We start from the raw sequence: 16866 nt of genomic DNA, 5'->3' as shown, positions 1-16866 counted from the left end.
ATTATTTTTGCTGCACCACTACTCGCTAGGCTTCTACCGACAACAAATACCATAGCATTAAGACAAGACAATTCCTCTCGACTCTTAAACACGTAAAGATGGTGTATTCTACAGACCTGCAGTTGAATTTGCCCTATCAAATCTCTAAAATAAAGTGCGAATCTTTACGAAATAAGTGATGAATTCGTAATGGACGGACCTGTGGTCGACTAGCAGGCATAGAAAATCGATATTTCTGGGGGGGGTTTATTTTTGATTACTTCTGATGACTAAAATCACAAATATTTTTATAGGAATCCCTCGGGAAGTTACTAATTTATCGTCTAGAAAAATAAAATCTGGTGCCTACCGCTAATTTTATACTTGAAAAACGATTAATATAATTTTAAAACCGTTTTACATAAAATATTTTAATAAAAATAAAAATGTAAATGTTCGTTTGTTCAAAATCTTAAATCTCCTAAAGTTCTTCACCGATTGCTTTGAAATTTTACACAACATTTTTTGTGAAAAACAACAATTTTGAAACGTTTGAGATTTGATTAATATGTTCCTCAGAAAAAAATAAAATGTGAGAGGCGAGCAAACCCCAGTAATTAGAGTCATGTCGCCTGAAGTATCAACAATATACATGTGTATCGGCACGTACCCGACAAACTTTAACCAGCTATTCCTTAGCACATTTGGAGTAAAAAATGTTATGGGCACTTTGCTGTCCGGTAACATTTTTTTTCAATAAAAAATTTATCATTCATATTTTCACCACATGTCACCACTGTTTTATCCTTTGTCACAGTTTGAAAACCCATCTGAGTTTCGTTGAATAATATACGTACGTACCTACATTGGCGCGCTTTTACAATCACAACGAAATGGCATGGCACCATTCGTCTCATTTTTAATTATTATTATTTATTGTGTATGAAAGAGCGAAGACGTTTTTTGACACACTTGCTAATAACAGCTGTTGAACACGAGAAACAATGCCAATGACAGTGACGGAGTGTGGATTTTTTTATAATTTTTTGTTTTTAATTGAAAAAAAATGTTACCGGACAGCAAAGTGCCCAAAACATTTTTTACTCCAAATGTGCTAAGGAAAAGCTGGTTAAAGTTTGTCGGGTACGTGCCGATACACCCTGTATATATGTATGTTACCATCTTCGGAGCCTCCAAATGGTTAGTGGCGAAATCCTGCGCCGTGAACCAGCCGGTGTAGAACAGACCATCGTCGGGAATGGGGGTTCCAGTGTGGATGCAGGCCGGGAAGATGGTCTTGGAGAATGTTACCCTGTAATATATTTTTTTTAAATTGTAATATAAGGAATATCAGTTACATTGCACATATATAGAAAAGAGGCCCTCTTGTGCCTGATAAGCGGGCCACGATTTTAATTTGGTTGTATATGCTATGTACAAAATAAAATATGTATAATCTTAGATGCAAGTAGAAAAATTTTAAAGTGTTTAATTGTTATTTATTTGTTCTGATCGGTTGATAATACAGCGCAATTCAGATAAGACTGTCATTTTTGTGCCTTGGTAAATACAGTTATGGAATTGTTACTGTTGCTTAGATGAATTTAGTTTTTGATGTTTTAAAATGTTTTTGTTAACTGCACGTTTTTTTTTATATATGTCTTCTGTTTTTGTAACTTCGGTACATATATTTGGAGGAAATATATTCCCAAGTTTCAAAAATAGAAGACATATGCATATATGATTTACATTACTGGTGAGCTTTAGTTTATTTGAACTTTTTGAAATAAACACCAATTCTTTCAAATAATTCCAAGTTCCAATAAATGGAGAAAACACTCGATAAAAGATAACATTTTAAAACATTCAAAATTAAATTCATCTTAACAACAAAATTCCTGAGTATAAACTCACTTCATTAGTTAGTCGTAGACTAACTTACCGACTTTAAGAAATGCCTATAGATACTATTTTAAATTATAAACACTGAACGTCGTGCTAAAAGTGATTTATTTCCAAAATTATAATTATATACAACTTGAAGAACAAACCTTTACAACCTATGTCTACGTGTAAAGATCTAGGTGTTTACTTAGATAGCAAATTAATTTTTGACAAGAACATTGAACACATTATTTCAAAATCCTACAGAATGCTAGGTTTCTTATTAAGAATATGCAAAGTTTTCAATAGTGCTAAGACTCTAGCAATGTTGTTTTGTGCATTGGTCAGAAGTCCACTGGAGTATGCTTCCACAATATGGAATCCTCAATATAAGGTATACATAGATTTAGTAGAATGTATACAGAATAAATTTTCGAAACATTTACTTAAGAAATACAACAAAACTACAAGTAATATGTTAACTTTACAAAAAAGATGCACATTGTCAGAACTGTTGTTTCTACATAATCTGCTAAATAATAAAATAGATAGTCCCGAATTGCTATCCGTCATTGGTTTAAATGTTCCAACGAGGCGTACCAGGCACACTACACTTTTTCATATTGAAGCCAACAATACCAATGCAGCAAACAACTCAGTAATTACTCGCGCAATCACAATATACACCCATTTTCGAAAAATTACTACATTTAGACATCTTTCATGATTCCTTTCTAACATACAAAACCAGCTTATTAAATTTCTTAGCATGATCATTTTTCAAAACTTCTATGTACAGTCAATTACAATTCGTAAACTTATTATAATTCTTATTTTCAATTAATTTATTATGATCTATCCACACACTTCCTTCCTTTTATATCAATCTCAGGCGAAATTACGTAATGATATTTTATGGACATACGTAATAGGTACTACAACTATGTAATAACTAAAAATATCTAACTATATCTTATTTTACTGTGTATGTCTTAACAAATAAATAAAATAAATAACAATGTCGAATCTTTCCTCTTGGTAACAATCAAAATCAATATTAATCAGAGTCTACTAGTAAGCCCCGAAACTTTCCATATTCTTTTCCAAATAACCAACATAACCTTCCCCCAAACTCTTGAACGAATGTGTTGACTAAATAAAATCCACCGTAGTAGCAAGATTCCGGACATATTTAGCGATATCCCTCAGAACTTCACAAAATGTCTTATACTTATATAACTAATACTTATTATAACTTTTTTTTCTTTTTTTGTTGTTGTTGTTGTTTTACACACTTAAAAACTTGCAATTTTTTTTTAGTTTTTACAATACTGATAAACAATCAGCAACGTTATGGTAAATGGTGGTTTATCACTGTATCTTCCAGAATGCGACTATTACATATTGCTCAGTAAAATTTAACCTTCTGGCCAGTTCTCACAATTCGTATTTTTAAAGATAGTGTAGCTTCCCACATTTGCAGATTCGACCCTACAATAAAACAATTCATTGGCCTGGTATTTTTATAAACATATTGCCTTGTTTGTATCATTTATGATTTAAGAATTAGTGACATTTTACTGCAAGCAGCGGCAGCTTTCAAATAGGGCTGTTCGCTTTATATTTTATGATCACCCTAGTTAAACCATTATGCCTAAAAATATTTGCCAATACCTTTCCCACCCCTGTCCCATAGTAATAAAAAACCCCAAATAAAGTTTCATGTCCCTTAAAATAATCCCTTTAAAATATTTGTATTGTTTAAGTCACGTTTGTATCATTAAGAATAGTTTAGTGCATTTTATTTTATGTTTAAGAATGTTGTTTTCCGACGAGCGGGTGGAACAACTTTATTTTTGTAATATGTCCTTCAAGAATTTAGCTTAAATACAGATACCTCCCAGAAAAAAAAGTCAGTATTGCAGTGTTGCTATGACGGGTAGGTACAGACGTACCTACGCAGTCAGTCGTGAGATAATTACTAGGTTTATGTAAACCTAGGGAAAACTGAAGAATAGAGGAAACTAGACCTTTATTTCTTTCAGTTTAAGTTTTAGCAGAGGAAAATAAGATCCTCTGCAATTATATTGTGAATTAATAAATTTATATGTCAAGAAGAAGAAGTGTTTTCCTGCATTCCATCTGACGGCGTGTTCTCGTACCACGATAGCAGAAACATATGGTCCTTCGAGCCGCATCGGGAACAGCAGCATCATGGAAGCGGGACAACACTCAAAGACGTCATCTGTCTGCGGCAGCAAGGCGGGAACCAGCAGGAGCTGGATGGAGGCTCAAATAAAAGCTTCAGCAACCAAGGTGCACATCACGAGACAAAAGGCCCGCCTACTTACGGAGATGGCTGAAGCAAAGATGGCCGCGGAAGCAAAGGCTTCCGAAGCAAAGGCTTCCGAAGCAAAGATGACTGCAGCAATGTCAGTCTTGGAAGCAGAGGAGCAACATGCGGCGCTCGTTTTAGAAGCTGCATCAAGGACTTCGCAACGGACTCTCGAGGATAGAGTCAATGACTGGGTGGACCAGTCACATCACAGTTCATCATCAGAACTTGGAGATCACGATGAACAGCCTCTTCGAGTTCAAATGGAGCAGCAACAGGAACTGCTCCATGATGGGCGGTTATCACTACAACCGCCCACAAGAACTGCACAGCAACAGCCCTTGGCAGGGCAGACTCTCCCGTCGCAAATGGAACCTCGGGTAGAGCAGGCTCATCCGCTGCAATTGGAACAGCGGTTGGAGCAGCACAAGGGTGGGCGGTACGCATTACTCCCACCAAAAGGATCCTCAGAGCAGCAGCCCTTGGCAGGGCAGACTCTCCCATCGCAATTGGAGCCTCGGGCAGAGCAGACTCTTCCGCCGCACTTGGGACAGCGGTTGGAGCAGCAGCAGCAGGGCGGGCGGTACGAGCTACTCCCACCCAGAGGAACATCGGATCAGCAGCCCTCGGTAGGGCAATCTCTTCAGCTGCAGTCGACGCAGCCTCAGCAGCCAAGCAGTAGCTACTGGGAGCTGCCTACATCAGAGCAGCCATTCAACTTAGCAGAGCAACGCGACGGGCAACAGTGGCCAGAGTCGCAGGGCCGATTCCAGGGACCAACACCTGCTATAACTGAAGACCGTCTCGCGGAATCAATTGGTAAGGCAATGTCTTTATATAATACCAGGCCCAAAGTTAATGATCTTCCCACATTTAACGGCAATCCAATTGAATGGATTGCATTCAAATCAATATACCATCATACCACAGACTTCTTAAAAGTATCTGACAGCAAAAATTTATATAGATTACAAAAAACGTTAAAAGGAGAGACGCGTGACGCGGTTTCTTCCCTTCTTATAATTTTTGGCGCAAAATCATCACCTTGTTCGGCGCAATTCGTAAAAAATAAAAACGCGGATCAATTTTTACTTCAGTATCCCCAGGCCGTCAAAGCGATAAAAACAAAACATTACATGGACGACTATTTAGATAGTGTAAATTCATTAGAAAGTGCGAAGAAATTAATACAAGATATTACATACATACATGCTCAAGGCGGGTTTAAGGGTGGAGGTGAATGCGAAATTACCTACTACAATCATTTAGTCATAAGATATACATTTTTTACGGAATTTCTAGTTTTAAGACATTACCTACTACACAATTTTTAGTCATAAGATTTTTATTTTTACGGAATTTCTAGTTTTAAGACATTACCTACTACACAATTTTTAGTCATAAGATTTACATTTTTTACGGAATTTCTAGTTTTAAGACATTACCTACTACACAATTTTTAGTCATAAGATTTACATATTCCACGGAATTTCTAGTTTTAAGAGTAGCATAAATATTTGTATTTCAGATATTTTAATAAATTTAACTGGTAATTTTCGTAGACAAGCAGTAGGTACCTAATGAAGATAACAGTCGCATTCTTTGCCTATTTTGTGAAGTACCTTCACGGGAGGAGGTATGTATCTTCCAGAATGCGACTATTACATATTGCTCAGTAAAATTTAACCTTCTGGCCAGTTCTCACAATTCGTATTTTTAAAGATAGTGTAGCTTCCCACATTTGCAGATTCGACCCTACAATAAAACAATTCATTGGCCTGGTATTTTTATAAACATATTGCCTTGTTTGTATCATTTATGATTTAAGAATTAGTGACATTTTACTGCAAGCAGCGGCAGCTTTCAAATAGGGCTGTTCGCTTTATATTTTATGATCACCCTAGTTAAACCATTATGCCTAAAAATATTTGCCAATACCTTTCCCACCCCTGTCCCATAGTAATAAAAAACCCCAAATAAAGTTTCATGTCCCTTAAAATAATCCCTTTAAAATATTTGTATTGTTTAAGTCACGTTTGTATCATTAAGAATAGTTTAGTGCATTTTATTTTATGTTTAAGAATGTTGTTTTCCGACGAGCGGGTGGAACAACTTTATTTTTGTAATATGTCCTTCAAGAATTTAGCTTAAATACAGATACCTCCCAGAAAAAAAGTCAGTATTGCAGTGTTGCTATGACGGGTAGGTACAGACGTACCTACGCAGTCAGTCGTGAGATAATTACTAGGTTTATGTAAACCTAGGGAAAACTGAAGAATAGAGGAAACTAGACCTTTATTTCTTTCAGTTTAAGTTTTAGCAGAGGAAAATAAGATCCTCTGCAATTATATTGTGAATTAATAAATTTATATGTCAAGAAGAAGAAGTGTTTTCCTGCATTCCATCTGACGGCGTGTTCTCGTACCACGATAGCAGAAACAATCACGTTTATTTGTAAGGGAGTTATTGTTTTAAATTTACAACAATAAGTCCTTTACTAAATATTGTTGTACACAGTTATTGGACGGTTGGTACTTACTCTTTTTAGTTTGTTTTGTTAACTTGTAAGTTGTTTAAACTAAAATAAACTTGTTATTAGTACCCCCTATCCGATAATTCCATGGTGAATTAAGCAATTCGCCTTTTGGACACTACTTACGGTCTCTCCAGCTGTATCAGGCCAATGTCGTTGTACCAGACGGGCGTCTTGTATTCCGGGTGCCTGATGTTCCTCTTCACCGGGATGTCAATGCCCGTGGACTCGGTCCATCCGCCCAGCTTCACCATCTTCACCCAACTGGAGAGAAACACACACTATAATATCTTTATTCCTGGGGCCTAGCACTTCCAAATCGTTGAATAGAATCAAACCATTTAATTAAGACTTAATTCTAAAAAACGCTTCATTTTGTGATTCATCAAACCAAACGATTTAATATTGCCTTAAAATATTTCATTCGGCTTTTTAATACAACTTATATTTGGATAAGAGGCCAAACTTCCCAACCAAACTGAATGACCGGTCAGTGGCTAAATCGGCATCGCGTTTGAGTTCCACCCAGGTGTCGTAAGTTCAATTCTGTGGTAACAATAGAAGATTTTCAAATATTACCAGGTTATTATAATAACAATGTCTCCCTTCTAATTGCTGATGTCAATAAAAAAACTTTATGTAAATGAAGCCCTGACAAAAATATTCTATAGTATACCAAAATAAGGGCAAAGGAGAAAAAATTCAAATACATTTGGTTCATAAACAGAAAATTTTAAGTCTCACTAATAACTGATATAAAAAATCACAATAACCTTTAAAGTAAAATCATGTAAATAAGCATAATCATATAACCGTCTAAAATATAATAGACACATTTACCAGAAATTGATCCTTTAGCTGATAGGGTTATCGAATTTGATAACCCTTCTCCTGATCACATCACAACTTCAACAACACAAGAAATTAATGACTTCATAAAAACAAAAACATTAAAAATACTCCACTAGAATATAAAAAACATCAACCAAAATTTTCATAGATCTGACGGTGATGCTACAGCAACTTAATGAGGATACAGACATCATCGTACTCACAGTGTATCGTATAAAAAAAGAAACATATTCACCAAAACACCTGGACAACTAGAATGTATATCACTCCACGCAACATAGACTTCAGAATGAGGGAGTGATAATTAATCTTAAAAATGAGATTCAAGGAATCGTAAAGGAAATTAAATTCAGAGACACTAACTGTTTACTCTTACACATTGATAATGATATCTCAATAATTCGGGAAACACGGATCACCATCAACAAGAGACGTTTCTCCCTTTCTTCACTCCCTGGATGATGAGCTAACCCAACTACAAGATGTTCGGAATGTGTACCTAATTGAGTACAACAATACAAGACTATGTTTTTAATTCCCTGAATTGGATTATGCACACGGGAAGGAAGAATATAGATAAAATTTTGCAACCTAACAAAGATTTGTTATGTTATTTGTTTCCACTGTACATTTTTCTTGTGGAATTTTTTTTTTAAGTAAAAAAAAATCGTAACCCGGGAATGTTTGTCTATCTAGTCCGAATATGATTAATTATATAATTTTAAATTATAAAATAGGCATTAAATAAGTTTATTTTTTCATTATTTTCCATGCAACCTTGACATGTTTTTCTGAGTTAATTATTTAAAAAGTATTCTTGTCCTACCTTCCATTTACCTATTTTTAATTTTTGTTTTACAATAACAATTTCCTTTTCCATTATGTTTTTTTACTGTTATTCTTACATAAATTATAAATCTTACACTGGCAAATAATAATAATATTTATCTTATTCCTCTCCGAACATTTTTTTTCTCCGCTGTTGGTACCTACCTGCAAAATTATCTTTTGTCCACCTACCTACATTATGCCGGTTACAATCAAGCTACAGTACTCGTGTGGAAGTATTCATTGGAGGTTGTCCACCACTTCCCCACGGGGTGCTAAGGAAACAGACGGTTTCCTCCTTCACCGTACACCTCAAGAATAACGTTTTATTTATAAAGGAAGCTACTTTTTATAAAAAAAACTCTAGACTCACAATGACCAAAATCATCCTGTCAACACCTAAACTGTGTTTGGTTACAGAACCCTCCCTGTTCGACCGTGTCGAAACTGTAAAGCCGCCGTGAGGTCGCGAGTTTGGGGTGGTAAAAGTATTGAAGCAGCGTAATTGAAGAACAGCGAGACCTGATTTGACGGTACCTCGAGTACGTCTCCTAATACCTACTGAATATTAAATGAGGAAGAAGTTAAGAATTTGGAAGCGAAAAGGCACGGATAGAATTGGGGAATTTAGAAGTTTGGCTCACCCTCTGTAGTCCAAGAGCCATCCTCCCGTCAAGACCCACTGCTCGCTGATGAGAACCCCTGTCGCTTGCCACCCCACATTGGGAGCCTCACCATATCCCAGCAGTGCCTGCGAACGTAAGACGTCCACAATACAAGTATAAATTAACTACATTACAAAGTGCATTCAAATAAACATAATAATTATATGTTTATAGCAGCACAAACAAAGCATCAAAGTATAGCAACAAAGGAATATATGTTAAAAATAAGAACAAAATGAATTAATGTAATACACACCAATACAAAAAAGAGAAAAAAGGTATACGTGCCTGGAGTAAATAAAAAATCAACAAGAAAAAGTAAATTATAAGTTAAATATTTACATAGAAAGTAAGTTGCAGATTATTTAACATAATAATGTTAGCGAAACAAAATGTTAGAAATTTCTGGTTTAAAATTTTAGTATTGTAATAAATGAAAATATCAACGCAACTAAATTTATTTCGAAGCCTCTGTAGCCTTTGGACGAAATAATAAAATAGTTGGTTTTAGATGAATGAACAACGAACAACTCAGGAAGTCTCGAGTTACGATTTGGTACTCAGAACAGTCAGAACGTCATTAGTTTAGGTGCATTAATTAAGCCTTTAACTAACTTGAATAAAGGTACCAAATTGCTCATGGTTTTTTGCAAGATAAGTCGGTTAAATCCACTAATTTCATTAAATTAACATAATTAATTTGGTCAACGGGTGTTGATAGTTTGAAAATGATGAACCTTAAAAATTCTGTGTATAGTTCGGTCTCCTTCTTACATCATTCACATTACAACATCGAACGAATTCGAAAAATGTAACACAGTAATCACACTTCTATCTCTTTATCTTATAATATTATTATGCATCTGAGTCCCGCACAGTTCTAGGTTCCATGGGAGAGAGAGAGTCTCCACCAAGCACGTCAAACTGAAAGACTAATAAACACGGTTATAGTTTATGACGTGGGTTTATTTAAACTGCGTTTTAAACCTTTTTGTGCTTTGCCCCACTTCAACCCTCAAAAACTCTCCATCCTCTCTTATGTACATAATTCCTTTTGGCTAGTCCCAATTTGTTGACATCCAAAAAAGGGTTGTTTTGAGGCAGACGGAATTGGTATAGTGAATTATAATCTTCACGAAGAGACAGAAGAAAGATCCGCACGCGAAAGCAATAAAAATATTGCCGATTTTTATAATTCGGAAGTTATATTCCAGGTTGTTGCGAGATCTTTTAGTTTTTTGTACCGAAACCTTTAAAATACGTTATTAGCAGATTGCAACAAAATGCGCATCGGGCCCAATTTATATGTTTGTTTGCTGAAATGAAACTGACGGTCCCTCCACGTCGGGAAACGCTGTCACTGGTCTAAACTATTCAAATATTACCTTTATCAAAAAGTCGAACGATAAATACGAGTAATTTATTACGAGCGCGAATAATTTATTATTTGCAACTCGAAAGCCCATAAACTCACAAACATTCAAATGAAATGTATACAATCTAAAAACTGGTCGTGTATATATTTGTGCTAGTGCTGCCATCTTCTTCTTGTATATTGCTATTAAAAATAAATATTAGAATAGTTCCTTGGGCCCCCTCCGAAGTGCGGGCCCAGAGATTTGAAAGTCCGGCTTTGATTGTGAGCCTACCAGGTGGGGCAGTTGTCCCACTTTGACGGGTCCATCTTCTTGGTTAGGGTCCGGAAGTGGTGAGCAGATATTCCCTCTCTTCCAACCTCGTGCGGGGCAAGGGAAGGCCTTGTCCGCCAGAGATATGCAGTCTGCAATCATTCACCATTTATATTAGCAAGCTTCCTGTTCTGTACACAAGCAAATACTTTAAAAGAGTAAAAGATGTACAAGATAAGAACATATTTACGCTTATTTGACAATGGAACAAATTGAACAATATCTTATTTAGATGAACGGCTCGGGTTTTCTACAAATTCTAATAGAGGTGGTGGACAGGTGTGAACAGGTTCAAGAGGTATATCAGGCGAGAGGATGAAAGGGACAATTACTTACAGTCCCAGGCTTTGTATCCAGAGAGCGGAATGTGAACTGCAGTGGACGGCAGGGGTAGACAACTGGTGGGCTTGCAACACACTATTGCCTTTTTTTCCGGACATCGAACATAACTGAAAAAATATAATTTAGATTCAGTTGGATAGCCCAGTGGAAGAGAATCGAGGATGGAGTGCATGGAAGAAGTTACAATAGTTCGTGGGTTCGATTCTTCTGTAAGCTTATTAGCTCTTTATTAGCACTATAATGACGATAGCCGGAGGAATGTTATATGTATAATCATGGTTATTCGGTGTACGTGTTCCTCGTTCACTCACTGCTGTTTATGGTGATAGATAGCCCTTGGAGTCACATAAATAGTAAGAGAGTTTGGTGGGGCTGGCTAAGCATGGGTGGGAGTGCGTGACGAAAATGTGCTTTATTATGGGAAGGCCGCGAATGCTTCAGATGATTTCATAAAGGTTTTTGAATGCTCTAGAACAGAGTTTCCCAAACTTTTTTGCCCCGTAGACCACTTGCCAAATTGTTTTCCGTAGACCCCCTGCCTGTCGAATATTGAATTTTCCTAAAACTATTAACGTCAATCGTTTACTTTTTTAGTAAAAATATTCCCTTGCCCAACAATCGGGTGGCGGTATAGTTGCTCTGTCTTTACATTGTGCAGACAGGGGCACCCTTGTGAGGTATTATACCAAATAAAAATGAAGCAGGATAAGCAAAGGCAATTTCTTTCTGTAGCTAGCCCCACAGAACTGCCCCTTAAGTTCTTTATCAGTGCTTATTAATAATAATAATTGTTTAATTATCTTTTTTTTGTAACAAATAGATATAATGATATCCTCACTGGGATCTCCCGTGTTGAGGATTTAATTTACAGATTATGTATAATTTAATTATAAGAAAATTAATATTACAACAAAGTTACATATGAACTTAATTATGAACATGAATAATTTTAAAATAAGTAAGATAGTGTTTTTTGGTATAGTTCAGTTGATTCTGTTTTAGTCTGTGTTTGATATCAGTATATTTTCTATTTCAGATCTCCCTATATTAAGTATCCAGCTTTTTATTTGAGATTTAAATGTTATAAAGTTGAGGTTTTTGAGTGAGAGTGGTATTTTATTGTAGAGTTTAATACTATGATATAAGAAGCTTTTTTGCCCAAAAGTTGTATTAGTAGTTATTTGTTGGATAAGTTTTTGACCATGAGATCTAGTGTTTCTATTGTACGTGTTTGTTGTTATTATTATTATTTATTATTATCCGTCAGTTCTTCTTGTCACATGATATCCGATTCTTCAACGTTGCATTTCGATAGTCAAAATGTCCTCAAACTTAGTTTTGAAGTCTGTGTGAAGTGCATTTAAATGTTGAACGTCATTATTACCCTGGACGTTTTTCAAAAACAAGTTGGGGAACTAGGAAAATTCGCGGTTTCCAATGTGCAATGTTTTGCTTGAATATATTAATTCTGACGAAAAAAAGGAACGTAGACTCTATTTATATACCTCAATTAACAACTTTACGAAACATAAAAATACAAATATCAAATAAGTAATTTATCAGTTTATTATATTTGTGTTAGGTCTATTGTGTCATTTACGGAACTGCTAAATGTTGACTTGAGATAAATGGGGATCCGCTCGTATGTACCCCATTTGAATCTCGTGGACCCCCAAATTTTTTTCTCTCTGACATAGACCCCCAGCATGCCGATATCGACCCCTGGGGGTCCATATAGACCACTTTGGGAACCTCTGCCCTAGAAGGTTCTGGAAGGAGAAAGTTCAAGATGGTTCTATAAGGGTCCAAACTGAGTGGCGAGTGTGTCGGTGAGTCTAGAAGGTTCCGGAAAGTTTGAGAATGCTCTTGAAAGTTCTGGAAGGGGTATAACTAGTTCGCTATAAACATTAAGACGAAAGCCGATGCTCGGTTGGTTGTTTGAAGGCACTTTCAGCGCTAACAGATAATTATAAACAATAATTGATCAATACAAATTGAAAATATCTCCCTTTGCAGATTGATATTTCAGGCGACTAATAATTAACATAATTACTTGATATCCTTTATTCCTTTATTTTTTCTTCTAACACAGCAAACTTATTTTGTGGCACCATTTTAATTGAAATTAATAAAATACTTCGTTCAAAACCCTGAAGAAGTGAGCGTTGCTCATGAAACATGTTGGTAATAAACAATAAAAGTGGTAAAAACGAAGTATTTTATTAATTTCAATTCCTTTATTTTTCCCAATTTTTACATTAATTACATACAATATTATATAAATCAATAAGAATATTGAGAACCCACTAAGGCGCAGCCTGTGCGTGGGTAATATATTTAAGTTATTATTTTATTGTACCTAGAAATAAACAAATTGTGGGCATATAAAATAAAAACAAGATTACATTTTGTATAAGCGTTTTGTATAAAAAGTGTTTATAATAGTGTATAGTGAAGTTATTAGTGTTTAGTGTAATATATGGTGAATATTTTATGAGAAACATAAATTAATGCAAATTAAATAAAAAAAGTTTCAACTGCTGTATCGAAAAGCCATAATTTTAATTCTTTTAAATATTGAGGAAGTTTAGTAATCACTTGAATATTTTTCGGTAAAAGATTGAAAGTACGAGGTCCAATGAAACTGCAGTGTGTTTGCATTTGTTTTGTGTTCGTTTGGGGGGTATAAAATACATTATTATTTCTAATGTTGGTTCTGTTTTCATTAATTTAGAATTTATTTTTGTTTTTAAAGATTTATTTCATAGTTTGCAAAATAAATAGTTTACGGAGACAGAATAGTTTAGATTCTTTGTATAACTCATCCGTTGAAAATGTTAGTTAATTACTTGTTATCCTTTATGCTACGCATAAAACCTTGTCTTATAAACATTAGTTTATCATTAAAACATAATAATCTTTCAGCGGTGTTTATTGAACGCCAATATAAATAGTTAAACACTAGCGCGATAACTTTAGCAATGAAGGAGCCCATACACCGGATAACAATGTTTATATATGTAACAGGAATACAAATAAAATGTTTGAAGGCGGATTAAGGAAGAGGCTATACGAAGAAAGCATATTTTTACCTGCGGAAGAATTCCATACTCCGCAGTTTGTATGGCGCTTGTACAGTCGGGGTAAGAAACGCACACTCCTGGATCTCCAGTCAGAGCCAATGTGCACGTATCACCTGTAAAACTCATAGGGTATAATTATTTATTTACTATACTTATCAAACTAGGGGTGGTGGCAGCTTATTTTTTTTATAGAGCTTACAGGGAAGGAACAAAGAAGTAGTCAGAATAGAAACTAGAAATATATTTACAAACAAGCTGACGTTTACCCGGCGGTGGGCGGGGTTCTGAACAGGGACGTTTTAAGCAGTGAAGCTGCCCAAAATGTTATTTCACGTTCGGGAATGTTTTTTTACACATAAAAAAAGACTAACAAATTATTTATTTATTTATTCACCCCAGGAAGGCTTTTACATGTGTATAATTTTAAGGTAAGCTGTAATCAGAAGTACAATACTGTGTGTATATTACATAGCTTAATAGGCTGGATACGGACAATATAAGCAGGTATAATACAAGTTATCGTTGAGAGTTATGGTATGTTCAAGTGATTAAATAATATATAGTAATAAGAGTACAAGATAGATACTTAAGGTACTATGAAAGTAGCGGCGGAAGAATATTTAGTAACATTGTTGATGTTAGTACAATAAATATGAAATGTTTATTACTAAGCAGTACTAATGACAGACGGGTGTTATACAGAAAATAGCTTAACATTAGTATATAAACAAGAATGGTTTGTTGTTAGGAAAATTTCTAATCAACAAACATTTATTACGACCGATTGGGTGTTTTATGGAATATAGAAAAATGTTATTGATGTGAATGTAAAAATGTCCAGGAGACATTTTTACATTCACATCACATTCATATGTCACAAATGTCGGACATATGAATATATCCCTCCTGTTCCGGAGCAAGGCGGTGGGTCGAGAGAACAGTTGGAGAGGTCAAAGGGCGGCCCTGCTAGTCATCCTCGGGCGTCACCGACTTCATCAACCACTCTCTAAACACTCCTGGCACTAACAAGAGTGTCGGACATATGAATATATCCCTCCTGTTCCGGAGCAAGGCGGTGGGTCGAGAGAACAGTTGGAGAGGTCAAAGGGCGGCCCTGCTAGTCATCCTCGGGCGTCACCGACTTCATCAACCACTCTCTAAACACTCCTGGCACTAACAAGAGTGTCGGACATATGAATATATCCCTCCTGTTCCGGAGCAAGGCGGTGGGTCGAGAGAACAGTTGGAGAGGTCAAAGGGCGGCCCTGCTAGTCATCCTCGGGCGTCACCGACTTCATCAACCACTCTCTAAACACTCCTGGCACTAACAAGAGTGTCGGACATATGAATATATCCCTCCTGTTACGGAGCAAGGCGGTGGGTCGAGAGAACAGTTGGAGAGGTCAAAGGGCGGCCCTGCTAGTCATCCTCGGGCGTCACCGACTTCATCAACCACTCTCTAAACACTCCTGGCACTAACAAGAGTGTCGGACATATGAATATATCCCTCCTGTTACGGAGCAAGGCGGTGGGTCGAGAGAACAGTTGGAGAGGTCAAAGGGCGGCCCTGCTAGTCATCCTCGGGCGTCACCGACTTCATCAACCACTCTCTAAACACTCCTGGCACTAACAAGAGTGTCGGACATATGAATATATCCCTCCTGTTACGGAGCAAGGCGGTGGGTCGAGAGAACAGTTGGAGAGGTCAAAGGGCGGCCCTGCTAGTCATCCTCGGGCGTCACCGACTTCATCAACCACTCTCTAAACACTCCTGGCACTAACAAGAGTGTCGGACATATGAATATATCCCTCCTGTTCCGGAGCCAGGCGGTGGGTCGAGAGAACAGTTGGAGAGGTCAAAGGGCGGCCCTGCTAGTCATCCTCGGGCGTCACCGACTTCATCAACCACTCTCTAAACACTCCTGGCACTAACAAGAGTGTCGGACATATGAATATATCCCTCCTGTTCCGGAGCAAGGCGGTGGGTCGAGAGAACAGTTGGAGAGGTCAAAGGGCGGCCCTGCTAGTCATCCTCGGGCTTCACCGACTTCATCAACCACTCTCTAAACACTCCTGGCACTAACAAGAGTGTCGGACATATGAATATATCCCTCCTGTTCCGGAGCCAGGCGGTGGGTCGAGAGAACAGTTGGAGAGGTCAAAGGGCGGCCCTGCTAGTCATCCTCGGGCGTCACCGACTTCATCAACCACTCTCTAAACACTCCTGGCACTAACAAGAGTGTCGGACATATGAATATATCCCTCCTGTTCCGGAGCCAGGCGGTGGGTCGAGAGAACAGTTGGAGAGGTCAAAGGGCGGCCCTGCTAGTCATCCTCGGGCGTCACCGACTTCATCAACCACTCTCTAAACACTCCTGGCACTAACAAGAGTGTCGGACATATGAATATATCCCTCCTGTTCCGGAGCCAGGCGGTGGGTCGAGAGAACAGTTGGAGAGGTCAAAGGGCGGCCCTGCTAGTCATCCTTGGGCGTCACCGACTTCATCAACCACTCTCTAAACACTCCTGGCACTAACAAGAGTGTCGGACATATGAATATATCCCTCCTGTTCCGGAGCCAGGCGGTGGGTCGAGAGAACAGTTGGAGAGGTCAAAGGGCGGCCCTGCTAGTCATCCTCGGGCGTCACCGACTTCATCAACCACTCTCTAAACACTC

At 37.2% G+C, this 16866-nt stretch overlaps 1 protein-coding gene across 1 annotated transcript in view; it reads right to left on the bottom strand.

Moving 5' to 3' along the window:
• Positions 1 to 16866, bottom strand: part of LOC149409978 (serine protease snk-like) — a 33004-nt gene that overhangs the window by 1775 nt on the left and 14363 nt on the right. The window contains exons 2-7 of the mRNA XM_089649365.1: positions 14199 to 14302; positions 11101 to 11213; positions 10726 to 10856; positions 9056 to 9162; positions 6858 to 6995; positions 1159 to 1291 (exon numbers count right to left, since the gene is read on the bottom strand). Coding sequence (XP_089505491.1) covers positions 1159 to 1291; positions 6858 to 6995; positions 9056 to 9162; positions 10726 to 10856; positions 11101 to 11213; positions 14199 to 14215 — 639 coding nt within the window. The 5' untranslated portion in view covers positions 14216 to 14302. The remainder of the gene's footprint in view (positions 1 to 1158; positions 1292 to 6857; positions 6996 to 9055; positions 9163 to 10725; positions 10857 to 11100; positions 11214 to 14198; positions 14303 to 16866) is intronic.

This window comes from Hesperophylax consimilis, chromosome 29 (genome assembly GCF_061612785.1).
Source record: "Hesperophylax consimilis isolate HC1 chromosome 29, BYU_Hcon_1.0, whole genome shotgun sequence".
Classification (NCBI taxonomy): domain Eukaryota; kingdom Metazoa; phylum Arthropoda; class Insecta; order Trichoptera; family Limnephilidae; genus Hesperophylax; species Hesperophylax consimilis.
Note: the sequence above shows the minus strand (reverse complement) of the source record. Positions and strands in the feature narration are given on the sequence as shown.